The following is a 26,061-nucleotide window of genomic DNA, read 5'->3' on the forward strand; positions in this document are numbered from 1 at the left end:
AGTAGTCTGGACCATGAAAATGATCCAGAAGAGGGCGGTAATGCACCGGAAAAAACTGGATGCCAACCGCCAATAAACCTCAAGAAGAAGAAGAAGAAGAAGTAAACCTAGAGAAGAAGAAGAGCAGGAAGAGGAACCACAACAGTGCTGGTCCGTTAATATAATCATCCATGTGCTGGTCCTGCAGGATCAGGGAGCCCTGCTGACCCGGAGCCCTGGTACCATATCTGACCCCGGACCCCCGTACCCCTGTACTGACCCCCAGACCGACCCCGGAGCCCTGGTACCATATCTGACCCCCAGACCGAGCCCGGACCCCTGGTACCCTCTCCGACCCCGGACCGCTGATTCCTGCTGAACCCCCCCCCCCCAGCCCTCTCCATGGAGCCGCTCTCCTTCCACGCGGAGCGGCTCTCCTTCCACTCCCAGCTGGCCTCCATCATGGAGGTTCTGGCCAACGCGGCGGTGACGGAGATCTGCCGGCTGGTGGACGAGGACGTGGCGGGGCTGCAGCTGCAGAGCAGCCGCTTCCAGCGGGAGAACCGGCTGCTGAAGCGGCGGCTGCAGCAGCTGGAGCTGCAGAGAGCGCGGAGCTCCGCGGAGAGGAGGGTCCGCATGGAGCTGCAGCGGGTCCGGGAGAACCGGGAGATCCGGGACAGCGGCGGCCAGGGCCGGCTCCGGCAGATCCGGGACTCAGAGGACCCGGGCCGGCTCCGGGAGATCCGGGAGAACCGGGACACCCAGGGCCGGCTCCGGGAGATCCGGGAGATCCGGGACAGCGGGGACCATGAGCGGCCGCAGCGGCTGCAGATCGGCGCGGGGCCCCGGGAGGGGCCCGCTGCTTCCGGTAGGGTCACGTGGTGCATGGGGGTCACATCAAGACCAGGTTTCTAGAACCCCAGACCTACTGTATCTGTGGTTTTTATTATTATTATTATTATTATTATCATTATTATCATTATTATCATCCTCACCAATCGCCTTTTTGGAGGCCTTAATATGCTGGAAAACTCACCAAATCTTGCACACATATCAGGTCAAATTCAACATTTGGGCTGACATAATTCCTCGAGTAACTCAGTTACAAAAACTAATTTCAGCCTCGAACCCTTTAATTCAAATATACAGTTAAAGCCTCCTTTAATTCAAATATACGGTTAAAGCCTCCTTTACTCAAATATACGGTTAAAGCCTCTTTAATTCAAATATACAGTTAAAGCCTCTTTAATTCAAATATACAGTTATAGCTCACGTGCTCAGATTCTTTTTAGTGTGACACAACGCGCTTACAGTTATGCATCTCTCTTTTTTTTAATTGAAAATATCTTTATATACAAACAAAAAGGCATCAATCTTTATCAAAATGCTTCAAGGAACATTTGAGAGAAAACAGAAGGAAAATAAATAAAATGAAAAGGAAAATAAAAAGGGGCTCGGCTTATCCAATAAATTATATTCAACAATTATGTTAAAAAGTTGTGTTGCATTTCTTTTCGTCATGAGTTTAAGGGCTTTAGAAAAGTGAATTCGTTATGGAAAACACAAAATCGAGGTTTCACTTTCATATACTTGGATTTGTGGAATTTACCCAGAATTATGATATTATTAATCAGAAAGTCATCATTGGTTATTGTTGTCCCTTGAAAGTCCAAACATAATATCTTTTGGTGATAAAACCTGCAGATCAAACACCTTTGGGGGAAGCCAGTCATGTTTATCCTGCAATGATCAGTGGTTTCACATTCATCACAAAATACACACTTATTAGTTTCAAAGTAATGCGTCTCTTATAAAGCGGAAGAAGGAGGCAATGCATAATTCAGTTCAGTTTTATCTGTATAGCGTCTTTTACAGCAGAAGTGTCTCCTGGATGTTTCTAGAACATGAACATAAACCCCAAGAAATGATTACATAAACAGTGGCAGTAAAAACTCTCCTAGGGAGCGGCTTCTCATTTCCCAAAGTTGCACTTAAACATTCTGACCGTTTTTATAGCGCTGTGTAGAACATAAAACTGGTTCCAGGTCAGTAAACACAGGAATTCATACATAAGGATTAGAGGGCGCACTGACGATCTGCAACATAGTCTCTATGGAGTATTAGTAGAATAGAATAGTAGACTTTATTCAGTCGTGCAGCCAAAACACACACACGCTTTATACAAAATATTTAAAATAGAAATAACCATAAATAGTTCAATAATAAAAAAGAGCAATATAAAAAGTAGTAAACACCAAATAAACTATAATATAATAATATTTACAAAAATACGTGAGGTCTATATTCTGGTTTATTTCATCACTTGTTCTGGTTTATATTCTGGTTTATTTCATCCCTTGTTCTGGTTTATATTCTGGTTTATATTCTGGTTTATATTCTGGTTTATTTCATCACTTGTTCTGGTTTATATTCTGGTTTATTTCATCACTTGTTCTTGTTGTTCAGGTGAGTTTGAGCCTCGAGTCGACGTGACTCTGTGGTCAAACAAAGAAGATGGAACCTCGTCGTCCGCCTGCTCTGAGCTCCAGGTAAGATCTCTGACCTTTGACCTTTGACCTGCTGCTTCTCTGTGTGGCCAGTAGGGGCACTTGCTGACTCAGATCAATATTCATTGAAAGAGTTTTCAGCAAGTTTGTTAATCTGTTGTAGCTTCCATGGTGTTAATCCCTGTGGATTACAATCTAACTACAACGCAAAGTTCTTACTAGTTTTACTAGTGTATTCGTAATGACAGGGAAGAACATGAAATAAGTTTATAGTGGGTGAATGATCAATAATCAGGATTATTGGCAGTAATAGAGGCCCCCGCGGAGGCTCGGGGCCCCGTGGGGGCCCCGTGGGGGCTCGGGCCCCCTGGAGGCGCATGGAGGCTCGGGCCCCGCGGAGGCTTGAGGCCCAGTGGAGGCCCCGTGGGGGCTCGGGCTGGCCCTGCTGTGTCCGTTCACTCTGAACATGTGCATGGTTGTGAGTGTGTAGCGTCTCACCAATCCCAATAATCCCAACCCGGTGTTTCAGTCTCCAGACGTGGAGCTGGTGGAGCCGGAGGAGCCGGAGGAGCCGGAGGAGCCGGAGGACGGGGAGGACGTGCTGGTGAAGGAGGAGAAGATGGAGACCAGCGTGGCAGCAGAACCGGACCGGACCGGAGAGGGTGAAGGTGAGAACCAACCAGATGAAGGAGTGAAAGAAGGACCAGATGTTCAGTTACAGCTGCAGGTTCAGGGTGAAGCTGAACAAACTGCTGGGTCTGAAATAAGCTCTGGATGCAAGAGTAGATTTATGAGATATATATATGTATGTATATATATATATATATATATATATATATATATATATATATATATATATATATATATATATTATATATGTGTTAGGGCTGTCAAACGATTAATCGCACATTTATTTATACATTTTCTGCTGTTCTAAATTACTTTAAGCTATTTTTTAAAAATGTTTTTAATACTGTTATGTACTGCTTTATGGTAATGTTTATTCAACTTTCCACAAAACAAGCTTTTGACCTGAATGTAACATTCCTTCATAAATACAAACACAATGTAGTCCCAACTAACTGTAGCGGGATGACTGTAGCGGGATGACTGTAGCGGGGTGACTGTAGCGGGGTGACTGTAGCGGGATGATTGTAGCGGGATGATTGTAGCGGGGTGACTGTAGCGGGGTCACTGTAGCGGGGTCACTGTAGCGGGGTCACTGTAGCGGGGTGACCGTAGCGGGGTGACCGTAGCGGGATGATTGTAGCGGGGTGACTGTAGCGGGGTGACTGTAGCGGGATGATTGTAGCGGAGTGATTGTAGCGGGGTGACTGTAGCGGGGTGACTGTAGCGGGGTGACTGTAGCGGGGTGACTGTAGCGGGGTGACTGTAGCGGGGTGACTGTAGCGGGGTGACTGTAGCGGGATGATTGTAGCGGGGTGACTGTAGCGGGGTGACTGTAGCGGGGTGACTGTAGCGGGGTGACTGTAGCGGGGTGACCGTAGCGGGGTGACCGTAGCGGGGTGACCGTAGCGGGATGACCGTAGCGGGGTGATTGTAGCGGGGTGGTTGTAGCGGGGTGACTGTAGCGGGGTGATTGTAGCGGGGTGACTGTAGCGGGGTGACTGTAGCGGGGTCACTGTAGCGGGGTCACTGTAGCGGGGTGATTGTAGCGGGGTGACTGTAGCGGGGTGACTGTAGCGGGGTGACTGTAGCGGGGTGACTGTAGCGGGGTGGCTGTAGCGGGATGATTGTAGCGGGGTCACTGTTGCGGGGTGACTGTAGCGGGATGATTGTAGCGGGGTGACTGTAGCGGGATGATTGTAGCGGGGTCACTGTTGCGGGGTGACTGTAGCGGGATGATTGTAGCGGGGTGACTGTAGCGGGATTATTGTAGCGGGGTCACTGTAGCGGGATGATTGTAGCGGGGTGACTGTAGCGGGGTGACTGTAGCGGGGTGACTGTAGCGGGGTCACTGTAGCGGGGTGACTGTAGCGGGGTCACTGTAGCGGGGTGACTGTAGCGGGGTGACTGTAGCGGGGTGACCGTAGCGGGGTGACCGTAGCGGGGTGACCGTAGCGGGGTGACCGTAGCGGGGTGACTGTAGCGGGGTGACTGTAGCGGGGTGATTGTAGCGGGGTGACTGTCCCTTTGCTTGCAACTACAAACTTATGTCAGCGTTTGACATGTTTCTTTTTGTTGCTCCACTCCTTCATATTCTGTAGGAGAACCGGAGTTGGAGCCTCGTGGAGCTGCAGGACGGAGGTCTGATGCTCCGTTCACCTCCGGCCAAGCCCAGATCCACCGACATACGGCCCGGATGAGACGGACCAGCAGAGATGTGGAGGTTAGTGAGAACCGTCCACCGATCAGGACATCCGTGACTCTGCCAGGGGTTTGGAGTGATACTGGGGGGAGCCGGGGAAGGAGTTGAAGCATGAGGGAGGTGTAATTATCATTGTGTGTGTGAGCGGGGGGGGGGGGGGGGTGGGGGGCGGCTAGTGGGAGCAGAGCATCTTGTTTTTATTCCTCTGGGGAGATTGTGACTAAACCAGCCTGCCAAGCTGCTGTCAAGGTCAAGTTGAAGTATCAACAATTGTATTTGGGTCAGACTCCAGTAATGACCCGTCTGTCTTTGGTTCATCAATGGCGACTTCAAACAGACGAATTTGTGGTCAATTTCAATTCCCTCCAAGCGAGAAGGTCCTTGCTGCAGCACCACGGAAGGGGGCGGGGCGTCGGACATCACAGGGGCGGGGCGTCGGACATCACAGGGGCGGGGCGTCGGACATCACAGGGGCGGGGCGTCGGACATCACAGGGGCGGGGCGTCGGACATCACAGGGGTGGGGCGTATGAGTCGTCGGACATCACAGGGGCGGGGCTTATGTTAACTTCACTTCCCTAAACATGTCAGCGCCATATTGACGATTGTCAGCGCTCCCGCCAACAGTGAGATATATAGAGAGAGTTTTACAGAGTGAGATACTAATATTATATGCACAACGAGGAAGACAGACAAGAAGGGATAAACCAGCGATACGGTAAGTTCTGCACCTGTACCGAATGTATGTGTTTGTTTAGCCGCACGAAGTCTGCGCCCATTGTAGACTACTGTTCAAAAGTTGAGCTTATTAGCATGAAAACCAGGTTAGCGAAACGTGATCGTTGCACTTGTTCCAACTTCTCCGGATCAGCGCGACCACTTTTAGTTTACATTGTTATGTGTTTTTATACTGTTTATGAGTGTAAAATTATTTTCACATGAACTGAATGTGTTTGACTTCATGTTTGCTATCTTCTGAGCTGTCTTATGAATAGTAGGCTAGTAGGCCTCATTGCCGTGCAGGTCGTGAGAAATGAGAAACGGTTCTCTATTGCTGTTCAAAAAAAGTTCAAATAAAATGTTGTCGAGCAGTTTAACCTAGAGTTGTCCCGATCCGATCACGTGATCGGAAATCGGGGCCGATCACGTGATTGCAGACTCGATCCGGACTCGGGCGTTATGAGCCGATCAGGAATCGGATATATATATCAGGGTTTCCGTTGTCCGGTAAAATATGCCGAAGTCCGGTATTTTATAATCTCTCCGGTCAAAATGTCCGGTGAAAATACTCACTGGGGCTGCGGGACTAGGGACTAGAGGCCCCGGGAGCACCGCGGAGGGACACGCCGAGCCCCGGTGCCGGGAGCCAGGAGGAAGCGGAGCTGCGGCGCCGACATCCACGTGTGCGTTGATTTATGGTTCCGCGTCGCACCGACGCAGAGTGTACAGCGTAGGGTTCGCTCTGCGTTGGTGTGACGCGGGACCATAAATCAACGCACTCGTGGAGTAGTGGGCTCGGAGCGGCAGCCATGCACCGCATGCGCGCAGAGCACGCCTGTTTGTTTTGAAGCTGAAGCAGCCCTATGCTAAAAAAAAAAAACAAAAAAGAAAAGAAAATGTTTTTATACTGACTTAAGAATGTTACAGCTGCCTACCTCCTATGTGCTCAGTTTACAGTACACATGTTAAAATATAATAAAAGGGTCATCCTGCATAATTTTCTTTTCTCTTCTTCATTTTTATAAAAGTATCGGATCGGGACTCGGTATCGGCAAGTCCTCAAAATCAAAGGACTCGGACTCGGACTCGGGGGCAAAAAAACCTGATCAGGACATCCCTAGTTTAACCACATTTAACGTCAAACACGGCTCCACCCAAACTCTCTGGTCTTCATTTTAACAGTTATATTAGATATTTATTCCAAATTTGATCAACATCAGTTTGTAAATGCAATTGACTCATTAGCGGTATTACCTCGGCCCATGTGAAGGGTAAAACTGAATAGGTATTTGTTGTTGTGGTATATGGTAGGCTGTATAGCCTATTTGAACAGGCTGTATGCTGCACATAACATCTACTCCGTGTGCACAAAGTAACGTTATTTCATAAAATGTAATATTTACTACTCACAGTCCAAAGACATGTTTTTGCCTGTATTCAGTCATTCTCTATGTATTTCTCTGAAGATTGTTGTCTTATTTTGTGTAAGTACATTTGTAAATATGAGTCAAATTCCTTCTATTAAATAAATTGATTATTTTGATTAAACAATGATATCTTTTTGTCCAACACTATAATTAATGTACAACTTTTAACACCATTTTAGGTCTTTAAAATGACCTCCCAGCAATCCCCTGGACCCGGGGCCCCTGCTTCTGCAGACCCCATTCATGATACAGATGCACAATCTGCAGAGGTGGCACAAAGGTAAGCAGCGGTGCACTGGAATTTTTTATTTTTTTTTTACTTGAATATAATTGTTAATTGATAGGTTATATACATTTTAAATGCAGGTATTTTAACTACTTGTATTCAAAATACAGCACAGCTCTGCTTTATAGTTACACTCATGAAATGGAATTTTACAAATGTAGCCTTGATTTGGGTTTATAGTTATTCATTTTTGTCTTCATCCCCAGACACATTACCATCTTGAAAGATGGAGAACCTGTCCCAAAACAGTGTTCCCAGTTTTACCACTGCCCATTCTGTGCGTACAAGAATGCAGCAAGGTCTTCTGTGCTGTACCACTTCAAGAATCATGCAACAGTGAAGTATAAAGGTAACATATAAAGTAACATCAACCTGTCAATGGACTTAAGATTAAAATAAGCTACTGGATACAAGGTACCATCACTACTTAGATCAATAAACCTAAAAGAAAAATAAACATTTTTCTTATTCTTTCCTTTTTTCAGAATTTATTATTTTCAAATGTGGTTTAAAGTGCCGAACAACTACGCACTTCCATTGTTGCTTCTGCCCAGTTACACTGTGCCGTAGAGACCAGATTCTCAGACATTTGAATAGCCACAATCCAACTGCAGCCCAGCAGCCTCCTCCTCCTGCAGCCCTGCAGTCTCCTCCTCCTCCTGCAGCCCTGTAGCCACCTCCTGCAGCCCTGCAGCCTCCTCCTGCAGCCCTGCAGCCTCCTCCTGCAGCCCTGCAGTCTCCTCCTCCTGCAGCCCTGCAGCCACCTCCTGCAGCCCTGCAGCCACGTCCTGCAGCCCTGCAGCCACCTCCTGCAGCCCTGCAGTCTCCTTCTCCTGCAGCCCTGCAGCCACCTCCTGCAGCCCTGCAGCCACCTCCTGCAGCCCTGCAGTCTCCACCTCCTGCAGCCCTGCAGTCTCCACCTCCTGCAGCCCTGCAGTCTCCACCTCCTGCAGCCCTGCAGTCTCCACCTCCTGCAGCCCTGCAGTCTCCTCCTCCTGCAGCCCTGTAGCCACCTCCTGCAGCCCTGCAGCCACCTCCTGCAGCCCTGCAGCCACCTCCTGCAGCCCTGCAGCCACCTCCTCCTGCAGCCCTGCAGCCACCTCCTCCTGCAGCCCTGCAGCCACCTCCTGCAGCCCTGCAGTCTCCTTCTCCTGCAGCCCTGCTCTCCTCACTGCTGACTCGCTGAATGAATAAACACATTAACACAAAACACCTGCTTTTGTTGTCCTTGTCCCTCTTTTGTTTGTTGAAAAAATGTAATTTGTATATATGGAATCATTACTACCAATTATTTTTAGTGCTAGCCTACTCATCACACTCGATACCCAATGACAATCTATATATTTTTATTATAATTATGTAATATTAAACATAATAATTATATTACACAAGTATGTTTTATAATCTTATATAATATCTATATTTGCATATTATGAGTATATATATATATTAGTGTCACCTTTTGAGTTTAATTACTGAAACAAATTAACTTTTGCACGGTATTCTTATTTTCGGAGATTCATCTGTATATAAATGATGACTTTGAATATAAATTTGCATTTGTAATTCTTGGAAATGGCCACCAGATGGTGCTGTGTCATTTTGATATCACGCCCCGCCCCTGTGATGTCCGACGCCCCGCCCCTGTGATGTCCGACGCCCCGCCCCCTTCCGCGGTGCTGCAGCGAGGGGTACTAGGGATAATAGAGATTCATTGATTTAGTGTCTTCTCCCGTCCCGCAAGCGAAATGTCCAGACAAATCTGATTTAATGTTAACATGATCATTGTGGAGTTTGATGGATAATTGACAGTTCATAGGCCCCTGACTGAAAGTTAGATGCAAATCCATCCTCGTCATCATCACACAAGCTTTTTCGCCTTTTTGCGCAGCATCAATAATGTGATTGAGGTTATTGCAACGAGAGTAGCTGTGAGTGGCTCAAATAATACTAATAAATAACAAAAAATAAGCAAAGTTAATGAATGGAACGAATTAATTCAATAAATGAAAATAGGCCTAATATCTTACCAAGGCGGGTCCGTTTCGTTCAACACTCCGACGTGCTTTCTCTTCTAATGCATTACCAACGTGCTCCCGTGAAAAGCAACGTCTGCTTTGCAAACCTTGCAAGTTATCTTTTTATTCGCCGTTTCGAGGCTAAAAGGCTCCCAAACTTTTGAACTTTTGTTACGTGCCACCGCTAGCAGAGACGCTATCGTGCATGCACGACTCTCGGCAGAGGTTGTATTGAAGTGAGACGCCTCACTCCGTTGGAAAAACACGCCTGTGTTCATCGTTGACAATTTTGATTATCGATTTATGTCGACAACGAATCGTTGCAGCCTTACTCCCCAACATTTGAGTGTGAGTGTTGATCAGCTGACCCTTCAGACATGTCAGGCAGCTCTGAAAGGGCAGAATAGCTGTTGAAGATTTACAAATTTGTGGATATGCCCATGCAACATGTGATGTTCTCATGTATGTTGTTGGTGCAGAGCTGACACACTTCCTGTCTCTGTGTTTGCAGGAGGATGAGGATGAGGATGTGGTTCTGGTGAAGGTGGAGCAGGTGGAGCCGGTGACTGGGACCTCCACCTCCCCAGACGTCAGCATTCAGGAGGGTGAGGACCCCCCCCCGTCAATATGTCTGCAGGACCGGCTCCGATAGGTCCTCGTGTAGAAACAAGTCATTACACGCAGATGACAGAAAACCTCGTATAGCTAGATAAGAAATCCTTTAATATTCCCCCAGAGGGGAAATTTCCAGATTACAGCAGCAAAGGGGGTAGTGCAAAACACAAGAGGCATCAATATCACACAATATCACACAATAATAATAATAATAATAATAATAATAATAATAATAATAAAAAACACTATAAACAGTATATACAATAATAATAATAAGAAGAAGGAGAATAAAAATAGTAATAAATAAAAAAATACTAGTATACAAAAAGAAAAACAGATGGATTAGGGTTAGGGCATTCCTTGGGGGTGAAAATAGGATCTAGAGCCTCTATAATCTTTCTATGTGACTTTATTCTAGAGATATTGAGTTTTTTGTGCAAAAATGACCTTGAAACTTAAATTTGACCTTCAGCATGACCCTGAAATAGGAATTGTATCTCAGAATTGAATTCTTAGCACCAAAAAAGTAGAGAAAGTGACAACATACAACAATCTAGGACTTTGAGTGTATTTGTTGGCCGCCGTCGTTAGCATAACCGCTACCTGAACACCGGCGTCTCTCCTCTGTTTCCAGGACTGGTGGAGTCCAGCACCGACGACTACAAGCCACCGCCCGAAACCCTGCAGCCGTCCAGAACCCAGCTGGTGGACCTGCAGGACTGTGGGCGGGGCCTATCAGAGGTCAGCTATGACCATTCCTGGCCGTGGACCGAGGGGGGGATCGGGGGCCTGGACCGGGGGGCGAGGGGCGGGGGCCTGGACCGGGCTCCCCTCCCTTACCTGCCGGGGGCTCTGATTGGAGCGAACCCCGGCAGCTCTGGGAGGGGACCGGGGGGACCAGGGGGACCGGGGGGACCGGGGGGACCAGGGAGGGCTCTGCTGGACTCCAGAGGCTTCTACTCCACGGAGCAGGGCAGCACGGCCCAGCAGCAAGGCACCAGGGCGGGCCAGCCGGTCCTGGACCTGGGACCCCAGCCGGTCCTGGACCTGGGACCCCAGCCGGTCCTGGACCTGGGACCGGTCCAGAAGAGCGGTGTGAAGAGGGGCTACGCCTGCGGCTTCTGCGGGAAGCAGTTCCCGGCTCCGGCCAACCTGGAGTCGCACCTGCGCACCCACACCGGGGAGAGACCCTTCGGCTGCCCCGTCTGCGGGAAGAAGTTCTCCCAGTTCTGGAACCTGAAGATCCACCGGAACATCCACACGGGCGAGAGGCCGTACCGCTGCCCGCTCTGCCCCGACAGCTTCTCCGACCCCAGCAACCTGAAGAAGCACCAGAAGAGGCACCACCCGGGGGGGGGCGGGGCCTCTGGCGGGGCCTATTCCTCCGGGGGGGCCTCGTCCTCCGGGGGGGCCTCGTCCTCCGGGGGGGCCTCGTCCTCCGGGGGGGCATCGTCCTCCGGGACGGCTTAATCCAGGGGTGTCCAACCCCATTGCGACTTTATCTGATGGTGCAGTGAAAGACAGACACCTAGGAAGTCAGTGCTGCGAATGGAATCGAACCCGCGTCGCTGTTCAGGGGAAGGTTTACATAAGTCGCCTGCTCAACCCGTTTAGCTATACAGGCGCTAGCGCTCGTGTTGAAAAAAGATCCACTCTCAAAATGGCAGGGAAAGAATGCCAGTCATCCCGACAGGCCGTGGTATACGCTCATTCTATCACAGCTGAGCGGCGTCTCCGGCCCGACGCCAAGTGATGTGTTGCTTTTATAAAACGGTTACCAATAATGTAAATATGAAAGAGGAAAACACAATCTATTTGATGTAGCTCGTATTTTAGAAACCCTAAAATTATCAGTTTGTATTTCTTTCAACTGTCAACTGTGTGTAAAACTATTTTTTTGCTGTAAATGAAGCTGCAAACATGTTGAGGCTCGTGACCTGGATCTGTGAAGCTAATCTGATCTCTATTTGAATATGCATTTATACATGATTAAGACAAATAAATCTAACTTTTATTTAATTATTTGGCTGTTTGCATCCTTTCTCTCACTGTCGTGGAGTTCTGCTGCTCCAGCGGTCGGGCGTCTGATTCTGGGTTTAACTCAAACTAACGTTTAACTGTTTTCAGGGCTGAATGATGGGGTGGGCGTGGCTCTGAGTGACAGGTGGGAGTGGCTCTGATTGACAGGTGGGTGTGGCTCTGAGTGACAGGTGGGCGTGGCTCTGAGTGACAGGTGGGGTTGGCTCTCTGAGTGACAGGTGGGCGTGGCTCTCTGAGTGACAGGTGGGCGTGGCTCTGAGTGACAGGTGGGCGTGGCTCTCTGAGTGACAGGTGGGCGTGGCTCTCTGAGTGACAGGTGGACGTGGCTCTGAGTGACAGGTGGGCGTGGCTCTGAGTGACAGGTGGGTGTGACTCTGAGTGACAGGTGGGCGTGGCTCTCTGAGTGACAGGTGGGCGTGGCTCTCTGAGTGACAGGTGGGCGTGGCTCTGAGTGACAGGTGGGTGTGACTCTAAGTGACAGGTGGGCGTGGCTCTCTGAGTGACAGGTGGGCGTGGCTCTCTGAGTGACAGGTGGGCGTGGCTCTGAGTGACAGGTGGGCGTGGCTCTGAGTGACAGGTGGGTGTGGCTCTGAGTGACAGGTGGACGTGGCTCTGAGTGACAGGTGGGCGTGGTTCTGAGTGACAGGTGGGTGTCGCTCTCTGAGTGACAGGTGGGCGTGGCTCTCTGAGTGACAGGTGGGCGTGGCTCTGAGTGACAGGTGGGCGTGGCTCTGAGTGACAGGTGGGTGTGGCTCTGAGTGACAGGTGGATGTGGCTCTGAGTGACAGGTGGGCGTGGCTCTGAGTGACAGGTGGGCGTGACTCTGAGTGACAGGTGGGCGTGGCTCTCTGACGGATGGGCGTGGCTCTCTGAGTGACAGGTGGGCGTGGCTCTGAGTGACAGGTGGACGTGACTCTCTGAGTGACAGGTGGGCGTGGCTCTCTGAGTGACAGGTGGGCGTGGCTCTCAGAGTGACAGGTGGACGTGACTCTCTGAGTGACAGGTGGGCGTGGCTCTCAGAGTGACAGGTGGGCGTGGCTCTCTGAGTGACAGGTGGGCGTGGTTCTGAGCTGCTTAGAACCTCGGCAGAGTAGGTACAGAAAAGTATCTACTCGGCCAGACTCCACCTCCAGCCCTAGTGTAAAAGCCGGGGCGAGTCGCGCTGAGTAGGTACTAGTATAAATAAATCTGTTATCAGACTCTGATCTGGGATCCTCCTCTCCCCAGTTCACGGCAGCTCACCTGCCCCCCCCACCAGGAGACCCCAGCAGCATCATGGTCCAGCTGGACCCCCCCACGCAGCCCGGAGCCCCTGGTACCACAGACTACTCTCTGTTCGAGTTTGAGACCTTCATCAGCCACTGGACCCCCGACGGCGGGACCCTGACCCCCCCCCAGAACCCCCAGACCTCTAAAGCCGACTCAGCAGATCCGGGCCGAGGCGGAGCTGCTGCTGTGAAGCCGAAGGCGGCGGCTTGGTCGGCTGCAGGCCTCGGTAACGTCCCATAATCCCTTTCTGCATCGGTGCTCCGGGTTCGGTTTCCTGCCGTGACTCGGGTCTGTTTTCTCTCCTCAGGGACGTCGTTGAGAAAATCGTTGTCCGGGGCAACAGTTTCAGCAGCTGAGCACCAGATCCTTCACCTCCGGAGCAGCATTTCTCCAGCGGAGGAAGCTCCTTCGTCCAGCTCAGCTAATGCTAACGTCAGCGTTTCTGGTTCTGGTTGTGGTCCGTCTCACAGGACTAATGGGACCCCAAGAGCCTCGTTTCCTGTTGGTGGATCCACAGGAGTTGACTTGGAGGAAATCAGATCTGTTCATCATAAACAGTTTTCTGGCTGCCCTAAACCCCTGGCGGCTAGCGGCGCGGCTAGCGGCGCGGCGGCGGGCCGACGCAGGTACGTGTGCAGGACTTGTGGGAAGGGTTTCTCCGGCGTGTCCAACCTGGAGGCCCACCAGCGCGTCCACACCGGGGAGAAACCCTTCACCTGCAGCACCTGTGGGCGGAGCTTCTCGGAGGCCGGGAACCTGAAGAAGCACCAGAGGGTCCACACCGGGGAGAAACCCTACTGCTGCTCCCGCTGCGGGAGGAGGTTTGCCTGGATCTGCAACCTCAGGACCCACCTGCAGGCGGCCGCCGGCTGTGGGGGGGGCGGGGTGGTGGGGTGGGGCGACCTCGGGGTAGGGTGACCCCAGGGTGGGGATGGTGGGGTGGGGTGACCCGGGGTAGGGTGACTCCAGGGTGGGGTGACTCCCCCTGGGTCAACCGTTCAGGACGCTGATCTCCTCTCCATTTGTTTTTTAATAATAGTGGATTGGTCAGTAAATGAAATACCGTTTGGCCGAATGTAAGACGACCCTGATTATAAGACGACCCTCTTTTTCAAGACTCAAGTTTGAAAAAAGACTTTTTGAACACCAAATTCAATTTTCAGACAGAAAATAATTACAGTACATCTGAAACAAATGATTATAACAATTTATACCACGGTCTGTGTGAATACTGGATTGTGATTGGCTGGCAGGTGGAGGTTATCACTTTTAACCTACACTACTAGAAAACAAGTTTGGTCAAATTGCCTGATAACTTTAATAAAATTGCGCTGGATCAACTGCCAGGTGGTAACCACGGCAACGGAAATTCAGGTGGTAACCACGGCAACGGAGATTCAGAGAAGAAGAGCCGGCTACCACAGGACGGTAAAGGTGGTAACCACGGCAACAGAGATTCAGAGAAGAAGAACCGGCTACTGCAGGACGGCCACATGACTGATTTTGTAAACTGGAAACTGTCCAGACCATGTGGGTGACGTCATCGCTGTTACTGGCTCCATCAGTACAGGACAGTACAAAGCTGAAGCAGCGGCGAGGATCGACCCACAAACTTTAAATATTCCTCCATCAAATGCCACGATGATGGACATGCCTGTATCTCTTTCCAATTTCACAATTAATGGAAATGTAGCATTTAATTTTAAGTAGTTTCTACTTTGGGATAGCCGACCGTCTTGTTTCGTATATTTATTTGAATGATTGATAATATTTGTAGCTTAATAAAACGGTTTAGGAAACTATCTGTGGACTTTGATTCTTTGAAACAAATCTATTTCCTGTTTCTTACTGTAGCATAGCCGAGCGGAGCTGAGCGGAATAGAATATCCTCCGTTGCTAAGTCGTATCTCAGGTCCCTCCTAGTTACTGGAGAATCTGACAATGCAGGGTCCAGGCCAGGATGCAGAGCTGTAGTTTAACAGGGCTGGAGGCGAGGCTTAGTCAGTTAGAGGTCCGGTTTGGCCAACTAGACCATAGTCCGATAGAATCCTCTGCGGACCGGCCCGTAGCAGCTGAGCGTAACCGCTCCCCTGCAGCTCCCCGGCAGCCGGCCAGGCAGGGCAGCTGGGTGACGGTTCGGAGGAAGGGTAGTCTTAAAGGGCTCACAGAACACCACCACCCGCTTCATGTGTCTAACCGTTTTTCCCCACTCAGCGACACATCTGTTGCTTCTCAAGGACCAACGCCTGCCAACAAAACTGTAGGATTGCATTATGTAATTAGCGACTCTAAAACTGTAGGATTACATGATATTGGCGACTCTGGCCAGGTGCCTAGCAAAATAGAAGTGGTTGCAGTTCCCCGCCCTCCAAAAGTTCACCAGGTGCAGCGTTATAGAGGCGTTAACCAAGATAACCTTGTAAAAATTAAAACCAATGCACATTTGGTACCAATTACAGACCGAAAAATTAGATGCGGACTACTAAATATACGATCATTAAGCTCTAAGTCTCTGTTAGTAAATGATATAATTACAGAGAGCAGGAGTGATATTTTCTGCTTAACAGAAACATGGTTACAGGAGGAAGAGTATGTTAGTTTGAATGAATCAACTCCGCCCGGCTACTTTAATCATCACATTCCTAGAAGCACGGGCCGAGGCGGAGGAGTCGCAGCAATTTATAACTCCGGTCTCCAAACAAAAATTGAACCCAAGTGCAACTATAATACATTTGAAAGCCTCATGCTTGGTCTGAAATTTCCGAGCCGGAAATCAGAGAAGCCAGTTGTGTTAGTGGTAGTGTACCGGCCCCCTGCTGGTGCGTATCTGGAGTTTTTGTCTGAATTTTCAGATTTCCTTTCTGGATTATTGATCAGCACAGATAAATTCATCATAGTGGGTGATTTTAACATTCATATGGATGTTGAAAGCGATAATCTTAAATTAGCTTTCGATTCTCTTCTAGAATCAATGGGTATCTCACAAAAAGTGGATAAACCGACGCACTGTTTTAATCATACTCTCGATCTCGTTCTCACCTACGGTGTTGAAACTGATGGTCTGTTGGTGTCACCTGTAAACTCCCTTTTATCCGACCATTACTTAATAACGTTTGAATTTAATTTTGTTGATGTTGAAGTGCAAAATAGGAGGTATTATTTTAGCAGATGTTTGTCTGATGAAGTTATTGTTAAATTTAGGGAGGCCATTGCTTATCTTACGACAGTGCGAAATAGTGATGTAGTCGAGGCCAGTGACCTGGGTTCTACCTCTGCAGATGTTGATTTCCTTGCTAGTAACACTGCTGATTTGTTGCATTCAGCTTTAGATGAAGTTGCTCCTTTGAAAAGGAGGGTTTCTAGCCACAGGAGCTTAACTCCCTGGTACAATTCAGATATCCGCATGTTGAAACAAAACGTGCGTAAAATGGAAAGGAAGTGGTACTCTTGTAGGTCTGTAGACTCTCATCGTGAATGGAAAGATATTCTAATAGTATATAAAAAAGCCATTCGCAAAGCCAGAACAGCTTATTATTCAACGCTGATAGAGGATAACAAAAGTAACCCACGTTTTCTGTTCAGCACTGTAGCCAGGCTGACAAAGAGTCACAACTCTGTTGAGCCGTGCATTCCTGCAGCTCTCAGTAGTGAGGACTTTATGGGCTTCTTCAACAGTAAAATCGCGAGAATTAGAGAAGAAATCAACCAGCCGGTTGTAGGTGTTTCTTCAGCTTTAGCGACTTCCCTAGGCTCTGACTTGTCTCTAGACTGTTTTGATCCTATAGACCTCCCTGAGCTGACTTCACTCGTTAATAGAGCTAAGTCAACCACATGTATGTTAGACCCCATCCCGACTCGTCTATTCAAACATATTTTTTCTCTTATTGGTACGACAATACTGGACCAAATTAACTTATCCCTAAGTTTAGGATATGTACCACAGGTTTTCAAAGTCGCAGTAATTAAACCTTTACTTAAAAAACCTTCTCTTGACCCAGACACCTTAGCTAATTATAGACCAATTTCCAACCTTCCATTTGTGTCTAAAATTCTGGAAAAGGCAGTTTCAAGCCAGTTATATGACTATTTGTATAGAAATGATCTGTTTGAAGTCTTTCAGTCAGGGTTCAGAATGCATCATAGCACAGAGACAGCACTTGTTCGAGTCACGAATGACCTCCTTATGGCCTCAGATAAGGGATTAGTGTCCATACTGGTTCTACTGGACCTCAGTGCTGCTTTTGACACTATAGATCATGGCATTTTACTGCACAGGTTAGAGCATGTTGTTGGGATTAAAGGGACAGCTCTATGTTGGTTTAAATCATATCTATCTGACAGGTTCCAGTTTGTTCATGTACATGAGGTTTCTTCAGAACAGTCAAGGGTCTGTTATGGTGTTCCGCAGGGTTCAGTGCTAGGGCCAATCTTGTTCAGTTTATACATGCAGCCGTTGGGAAGTATAATCCAGAATCACGGCATACACTTTCATTGTTATGCTGATGATACGCAGCTCTATTTGTCTATGAAGCCGGATGAAACAGAACCGTTAGTTAAACTTCAGGCATGTCTTAGGGACATCAAGGACTGGATGTCCAGAAATTTCCTGCTTCTAAATTCAGATAAAACAGAGGTTATCATTCTTGGTCCAGAGCATCTTAGGAAGGGATTAGATGGTGTTGCGATGGCTTCCAGTGCAACTGTGAGAAATCTTGGTGTTATTTTCGATCAGGATTTGTCGTTTAAACCATATGTCAATCAGGTTTGTAAAATAGCCTTTTTCCATCTCCGTAATATTGCAAAGATTAGGAAAATCCTCTCACAGAGTGATGCAGAAAAACTAGTTCATGCGTTTGTATCTTCTAGACTAGATTACTGTAATGTGTTGTTAGCAGGATGTCCAAGTAATTTGCTGAATAGGCTCCAGCTGATCCAAAATGCAGCAGCACGAGTACTGACAGGAATTAGCAGGAGAGACCACGTCTCTCCAGTGTTAGCGTCGCTCCATTGGTTACCCGTAAAATTCAGAATCCAATTTAAAATTGTATTACTTGCGTATAAAGCCCAAAACGGCTTAGCTCCGCATTATTTGCAAGACCTGATAGTGCCTTATGTTCCTGTCAGAGCTCTCCGTTCTCAGAGTGCAGGTTTACTTGTAGTTCCTAGAGTATCTAAATGTAGATTTGGAGGGCGGGCGTTCTGCTATCAGGCGCCACTACTATGGAACCAACTTCCAATCTGGGTTAAGGGGGCTGACACCACCTCCACCTTTAAAACTAAACTTAAAACATTTCTGTTTAGTAAAGCCTATAGTTAGTGTTTAGTAAACCTCTAGCTGGTGTTGGTAAATCTCTAGGTAGTGTAAACTTTAGTGTGTCAGAGTCGCTCCTGTGGTTTCTTGTGCTGGCCCCCCCCTTCTCCTCCCTTTTCTCTCTTTTGTCCATGTTGCAGCATCCTTTGCCGGACACCGGAACCTGCAGGTGGTCGTGGGTGGCTTGTAGCTTGCATTACGGAGCACAAGTCTTTCCCCGACCCTGCACCCCAACCTGGGACTTGCTGATTGGGCCGGAGCTTCGGGAGCTGCGTGCTGGCCTGCGGTCCCCACCCCAGGTCATCCCGTTGCTGCCCCCCCCTTCTCCTCCCTTTTCTCTCTTTTGTCCTGCAGGTGGCCATGGGTGGCTTGTAGCTTGCATTACGGAGCACAAGTCTTTTCCTGACCCTGCACCCCAACCTGGGACTTGCTGATTGGGCCGGAGCTTCGGGAGCTGTGTGCTGGCCTGCGGTCCCCACCCCCGGTCATCCCGTTGCTGCTTCCACCTGCCTGCTGTGCTGTTGCCGTCCCTGACCCACCAGTCTGGCCCTCGGCAGGAGGGTCCCCCCTGATGAGCCTGGTCCTGCTCAAGGTTTCTTCCCTCCTAAAGGGGAGTTTTTCCTTGCCACTGTTTGGCTTAAGGTTTTTCTCCCACTAGGGGAGTTTTTTACCTGCCATTGTTTATGTAATATCTGCTCGGGGGTCATGTTCTGGGTATGGGTCTCTGTAAAGCGTCTAGAGACAACTCTGTTGTATTAGACGCTATATAAATAAAATTGAATTGAATTGAATTGAATCAACACTGTGTCCATTAAAGAGCTTATGGGACGGTAGTGATTGTTCCAGGTATTAGTCAGACCCTCGGGTGGTAAAAACTACCAGGTTCTTATGGGCCGGTAGTGATTGTTCCAGGTATTAGTCAGACCCTCAGGTGGTAAAAACTACCAGGTTCTTATGGGACGGTAGTGATTGTTCCAGGTATTAGTCAGACCCTCAGGTGGTAAAAACTACCAGGTTCTTATAAACTACCAGGTTCTTATGGGACGGTAACTGATTTAATATTTATGTTTTTTGGTAAGTGACTGTGGTATAAGCAGGATAATGCCCTTCGAGGTTACATTAACATAAATATATGGACTTAACGGAGGCAAACCACGCCCATATATTTATGATAATGTACACCTCGTCGGCCATTATCCCGCTTATGGTGGTCTGGGGGGGTCATTGGTCTGGGGGGTCATTGGTCTGGGGGGGGTCATTGGTCTGGGGGGTCATTGGTCTGGGGAGTCGTTGGCCGGGGGGGGGTCGTTGGTCTGGGGGGTCATTGGTCTGGGGGGTCATTGGTCTGGGGGGTCGTTGGTCTGGGGGGGGTCGTTGGTCTGGGGAGTCGTTGGTCTGGGGAGTCGTTGGTCTGGGGGGGGTTGTTGGTCTGGGGAGTCGTTGGTCTGGGGAGTCGTTGGTCTGGGGGGGGTCGTTGGTCTGGGGGGGGTCGTTGGCCTGGGGGGGTTATTGGTCTGGGGAGTCGTTGGTCTGGGGGGGGTCGTCTGTCTGGGGGGGGTCGTTGGTCGGGGGGGTCGTTGGTCTGACCCATGTGTTTTTCGTATTTATTTATTTATATATATATATATATATATATATATATATATATATATATATATATATATATATATATATACATATATATATATATATATATATATATATATATATACCGTATTTTCTGGACTATAAGCCGCACCTGCATATAAGTCGCATCTGCTCTATTTAAAAAAAAAATATATTTAGCCGCAGATATTTATGTTAGATTAGATATTTACTACATGTACAGAAGGATTCGGAACTGTAAATGATGTACATGTTTGTACCTAAATAGATCCTTTCCTAAGTGTCTTTTAACACGGCAGCAACTTTGCTGATTAAAACGGGACAGAACCAAGAGAAAATAACCGGTATTTATTTATCTATTTGATATATCTGTTTGAAATCTGCTTATACCTACTTCTATCTGCTAAAGAAGAAGTAGCGTATTCTTCTTTGCATTTATTTTGTCTTAGTTTTGATTCTAATTCTGGTTAGAGCGGCCCGAGCGGTGGAAGAAAAATCCACAGAATAGCCGCACCTTTGTATAAGCCGCGTGGTCGCAGAAAATACGGTATATATATATATATATATATATATATATATATATATATATATATATATATATATATATACACACACACAGTATAGATTAATGGGATGGTGTGTCCAAACTTTCACCTCTCCAGTGCAAGACAAATAGCAGTAGTGCAAACAATAAGAAATATAAAGCAATAAGAAATATAAGTAATATAAAAAATATAAAAAAGGTTAAGGTGCATTTGAATCGTTTTTTTTTTTACAGATGACATATATATATATGACATATATATATATATTTTTTCTTTTACAGATGACATATATATATATATATATATATATATATATATATATATATATATACATATATATATATAAAGAAGATAATGAAGAGAAAAGAAGAAATGCCTGGGATTTGTCATCAAAAATAAAGTTATAACTTTATATTCACTCCTTTTGCCTCCTCAATTACTTTCCCTTGTTGGCAGGAAATGCATTATGGGATACTTTGCCATCTGAAGTTTGCATATGACTCCTCTTGATGCATCCTCCATAAAATGAGCAGAACCATCTGTCATGGTTTTGGTGTTTAGTTCCTGTTTTATTTTGAAAGTCTGTGTCCTGGTGTTTCAGTTCTGTCTTGACTTTCCTTTTTCCATCTGCCCTGATTGTCGTCACCTGTGTCTCGTCAGGCCTTCTGTGTATATCTGATCTGGTCTTTCCCCCTTGTCTTTCCCTTGATCCCTGCTGGTGTGTACTGTTCCTTCCTCCATGTTTCAGGTTTGGGTTTTGGATTTTGTCATGTTCTGGTTTTTGCAATCCTGCTCAGCAGTGCTTTTAGTTTAAGTTAGAGTTAAACATTTCCTGTCTCCTGGTCTCCTGCATCTGGGTCCTGTCCTCCACACTGGTGACAGAACAGACCAGCATGGACCAGCAGAGGAACACACCACTCTCTGGGAAAACTCCCACTGAGAGGTAGAGAAGACTGTCCTGTATGGAGGTGAGTCCCCCCTTCTGGGGAAGGTTCCTGGCTGGAGGTGAGGAGTCCCCCTTCTGGGGAAGGTTCCTGGCTGGAGGTGAGGAGTCCCCCTTCTGGGGAAGGTTCCTGTCTGGAGGTGAGGAGTCCCCTTTCTGGGGAAGGTTCCTGGCTGGAGGTGAGGAGTCCCCCTTCTGGGGAAGGTTCCTGGCTGGAGGTGAGGAGTCCCCTTTCTGGGGAAGGTTCCTGGCTGGAGGTGAGGAGTCCCCCTTCTGGGGAAGGTTCCTGGCTGGAGGTGAGGAGTCCCCCTTCTGGGGAAGGTTCCTGGCTGGAGGTGAGGAGTCCCCCTTCTGGGGAAGGTTCCTGGCTGGAGGTGAGGAGTCCCCTTTCTGGGGAAGGTTCCTGGCTGGAGGTGAGGAGTCCCCCTTCTGGGGAAGGTTCCTGGCTGGAGGTGAGGAGTCCCCCTTCTGGGGAAGGTTCCTGGCTGGAGGTGAGGAGTCCCCCCCTTCTGGGGAAGGTTCCTGGCTGGAGGTGAGGAGTCCCCCCCTTCTGGGGAAGGTTCCTGGCTGGAGGTGAGGAGTCCCCCCTTCGGGGGAAGGTTCCTGGCTGGAGGTGAGGAGTCCCCCCTTCTGGGGAAGGTTCCTGGCTGGAGGTGAGGAGTCCCCCCTTCTGGGGAAGGTTCCTGCCTGGAGGTGAGGAGTCCCCTTTCTGGGGAAGGTTCCTGGCTGGAGTTGAACCCAGGAGCGTTCAGGGTCAGTACAGGTGAGAGACGGTGGCGGCAGTAAGCATTACAGTCATTCCTGTTAGTTTACCCGTCTTTCTAAAGATTCACACAGTTAAACAGAGTTCATTTTTTCCCCAGCAAGGTCTTGTGTGCAAATGTTTAATATTTAAAATGATAAAAGCAAATCTGCCTGGACTGTTTCAGGGATTTCCATGAGAATCAACATCGTTCAGGTTGAGGGAGCCTGTCCTAAAGACAAGATTACTGCAGATGTTTGTGCTGCACGTGAAGATGTTGTTTTTGGGACTGATTTGTGTCATTGTAAGGACCTTGCTTTCACCAGAGTCCAAAAACTAAACATTAAGATGTGACTAACGTGCCTGATGCACTGACGTTGCTTTCAGAATATAGTGCATCAAAGTTCCACGTTCCCTTGAATGAGTTTAAATGTCTGCATTTTTTTTAGGCTATCCATTTTCTGGCAAAGGTTCCATTTAAGAATAAAAGACTTCCTCAATGTTGAATTACACAAATTAGTACATTTATTTATTTCTGTATGTTTTGCATGCCAAGATGTGGTTTCCTTTTCTTTTGAACATGTGAATTAGCAGTAGTTTTGCTGAATGTGTGCGATGCTGTCTTTGAGTTTTGCGATGCTTTTACTTGCCTTGTGAAGCCAAATAAATAAAATGTTAAACAAAATGGTATGAATATTTTAAATACTGTAGATATAGGTGCAGCCTGATTGGAGAAAAAAAATGCATTGGGTTTATCATTTCAAATGCATATATTTTACTCATTTCATTTAAATTTGGTCTGGTGCGTAGACCTGTATTTAAGCATTTTAAACACACTGGAATAATTCGTATTAAAACACAGACTGGTTCTTAAGCACTTGGAACAAATTGGATGTAAGGACAAATACTTAAAACGTTGAGTTTATTGGTATTACATAAAGCTCATGTTTCATTTACGTTCAAATGATAAATATGTACTACATTGAGGTTATTCTGTTTATGATTTTATGTAATTCACATGGAAGGAAATTTTATGTGCACTTGAAATGCATAAATCCAATAATTTGGTGCTAAATATTTCTCTCTGTAGGTTATTCTGTTTGCACAACCCCTTTGCCCCTTTAATCAATGTTCAATCCTCTTTCTCCTCCATAGCTGGTGATGGAGGACTTTAAGAAGTTCCAACTTGGATGCAGGAAGGGAACAATAGAAGGTCAGCATGGATGGCAGCAGACTCTGATCAATATTTAGCTTCACGTGATGGCAGCAGTTGCTCCAGTCAGCCAGAGAACAAGCTTCTCTTCGTGGACAGGCTGTGGGCCTAAGTGTCCTGGAGGGATCAGAATATTGCTGCTAACATGTTCACAGCTACTAACCATGTCATGTTTATAGGTATCAGAATATTGCTGCTTACATGTTCACAGCTACTAACCATCTCCTGTTTATAGGTATCAGAATATTGCTCCCTACATGTTCACAGCTACTAACCATCTCCTGTTTATAGGTATCCGGGACATCTAGTCTGATGGCTTTGCAGCTACCAGCATAAAAACCTGCTGATCAACATTACTCTTTTGTTTTTTCGAGATGTGGTGAGGCAGCTGTCAGTCTGCTCATCACCGCTCCGCTCTACCTGGTGGCCACGCCCCCTCGAACAGGCCACACCCCCTCATCAGACCAACCTCCCACACCAGTGACAGCAGCAAAGAGTCCGGCGCAGAAAGACGGTTAGTCTCGGAGGGGTCTGGAGATAAATTTCAGGAAACATCGAAAATGCAACAAGGAATAATTTATTTAGAATGGATAAATAGACGGAGCTATTGGTGGTGCGCATGCGTCCGGAGTGTGTGAGCAGCCGGTGGAGATGCTGCTGGATGAGAGTATGCCGACAGCCAAGCAGCTTTCCGGGCGTCCAGAGTGTGAAATAAAGCCAGAGCAGATCCACATTACCTGTTGGTAGGTGTACAGGTGTGAAATAAAGCCAGAACAGATCCACATTACCTGTTGGTAGGTGTAGAGGTCACTCAGACACCCAGCAGGTCCCGCTGCACGTAGATCCTGCAGGTCCAGCCTGGACCCACTTGGTTCCACTGCGGACTCTGACTCCTGGTCCTGCTGGATCTCCAGAGACCCAGGACGAGCCTCCTCGCACCGGTACCAAGTACCAGCAGAGACCTAGGACCAGCCTCCTCTCACTGGACCAGGTACCAGCAGAGACCCAGGTACCAGCAGAGACCCAGGACGAGCCTCCTCTCACCGGACCAGGTACCAGCAGAGACCCAGGTACCAGCAGAGACCCAGGACGAGCCTCCTCTCACTGGACCAGGTACCAGCAGAGACCCAGGACGAGCCTCCTCTCACCGGACCAGGTACCAGCAGAGACCCAGGACCAGCCTCCTCTCACTGGAACAGGTACCAGCAGAGACCCAGGACCAGGTACCAGCAGAGACCCAGGACGAGCCTCCTCTCACTGGACCAGGTACCAGCAGAGACCCAGGACGAGCCTCCTCTCACCGGACCAGGTACCAGCACGTCCCTCTGCACTCAAAAAGTAATGTCCACTTTACTTGAAATGGTTGTCGACAATTTCCACACATTGTTCAGTAAGTTCAAATCAAAATACCTAAGTTCTCTGAAAAATTCACTTTATTTCCAATAGAAAACCACTTGTGTTGAAATAAGTTTTTTGGAGGACACGGACGTTTTGGTGAGTGCAAACACTTTTTCCACGTTTAATGTTATTTATTTCGTTCATATCAAATCCATAATTAACTGAAATGACAAACGTACTGAAAATGGAACAAAAACATCTTGCCCTTCTGCAATGTAAGTAAATAATTGGCGCAGCAGTGTGGTTGCACTCAGAGCAACCGGTCACAGAAAGCCGTGATACGTTACGGTTTTGCATGAAAATGTTTTTTCACAAAGTACAGGCTTGTTAAAGCTTGCTTATTCTTGAGTCATTTAATAAAACTTTTTGGGAAGATCATTTTAAAGACCCTCTTAAGGTTTTACCAGATGTTTTAATTGCTGACGCAGGTTTGATTGCTAAAATGCGCAGGATAATAGCCCATTTTGTACACAACTGAGGTGATGCAATGCCTAGTAGTGCTTAAGTGTGTTTCTAACTTCTCTCCAGTCCTGGTGTGATGAATGCTGCATAATGAAAGGTATTTATTGACTAAGTTGGACATCACTGAAGGCCTGAGTGTGAAATAGACCGCCCACCACTGGGTGTTTTACTTTGAAAGTTACAGTTAAGAATACCAAGAACCTTCATTTATTTCCATTCGCTTGTGTTATGTTTTGTGTGGACCCCAGGAGGAATCGGTGAGGTATGTTAGTACCAGATAATGGTGATCCTGATATTATTAAATCTGTGGCTGCACTCAAAAGAAGCGCCTGCATGACTGAGAAGAGGGCTCACTCCCGTCATTTTATTTTAAATGCATCCGGCACCGGTGGTGCTGATGCAGGAGTGAGACCTCATAACATGAATCCACCTATCATTACCTGGAAACTCATCCTGACATCTGATTGGTCCGCTACACCTGTCCCCGTCCCCCATCCTAGCATAACTCTGAACTCCCGGTCGAGGTGAGAAGACTTACTTTATTTTAAGTTTATTTCTTATTGTTTCATCCAACTGTCATCTGAAAATGGTTCGGTATAAACGTACCGTTGGTTTCTGAGGTTTCGACTTTTGGTGATTTTAATCAGCAAAAT

General features: G+C 47.6%; 1 protein-coding gene across 1 annotated transcript in view; it reads left to right on the forward strand.

Annotated features, from left to right (window-relative positions):
* Positions 1 to 14,107, forward strand: part of si:ch211-89o9.6 (zinc finger protein 768) — a 14,134-nt gene extending 27 nt beyond the window's left edge. Inside the window, exons 1-8 of the mRNA XM_061728416.1 lie at positions 1 to 847; positions 2,446 to 2,528; positions 3,016 to 3,154; positions 4,715 to 4,836; positions 9,777 to 9,870; positions 10,515 to 10,621; positions 13,148 to 13,415; positions 13,497 to 14,107. The exon at positions 1 to 847 is cut by the window's left edge and continues 27 nt beyond it. Coding sequence (XP_061584400.1) covers positions 382 to 847; positions 2,446 to 2,528; positions 3,016 to 3,154; positions 4,715 to 4,836; positions 9,777 to 9,870; positions 10,515 to 10,621; positions 13,148 to 13,415; positions 13,497 to 14,107 — 1,890 coding nt within the window. The 5' untranslated portion in view covers positions 1 to 381. The remainder of the gene's footprint in view (positions 848 to 2,445; positions 2,529 to 3,015; positions 3,155 to 4,714; positions 4,837 to 9,776; positions 9,871 to 10,514; positions 10,622 to 13,147; positions 13,416 to 13,496) is intronic.
* Positions 14,108 to 26,061: the final 11,954 nt, after the last annotated feature.

This window comes from Cololabis saira, chromosome 1 (assembly GCF_033807715.1).
Source record: "Cololabis saira isolate AMF1-May2022 chromosome 1, fColSai1.1, whole genome shotgun sequence".
In the NCBI taxonomy this organism is placed as follows: Eukaryota; Metazoa; Chordata; class Actinopteri; order Beloniformes; family Belonidae; genus Cololabis; species Cololabis saira.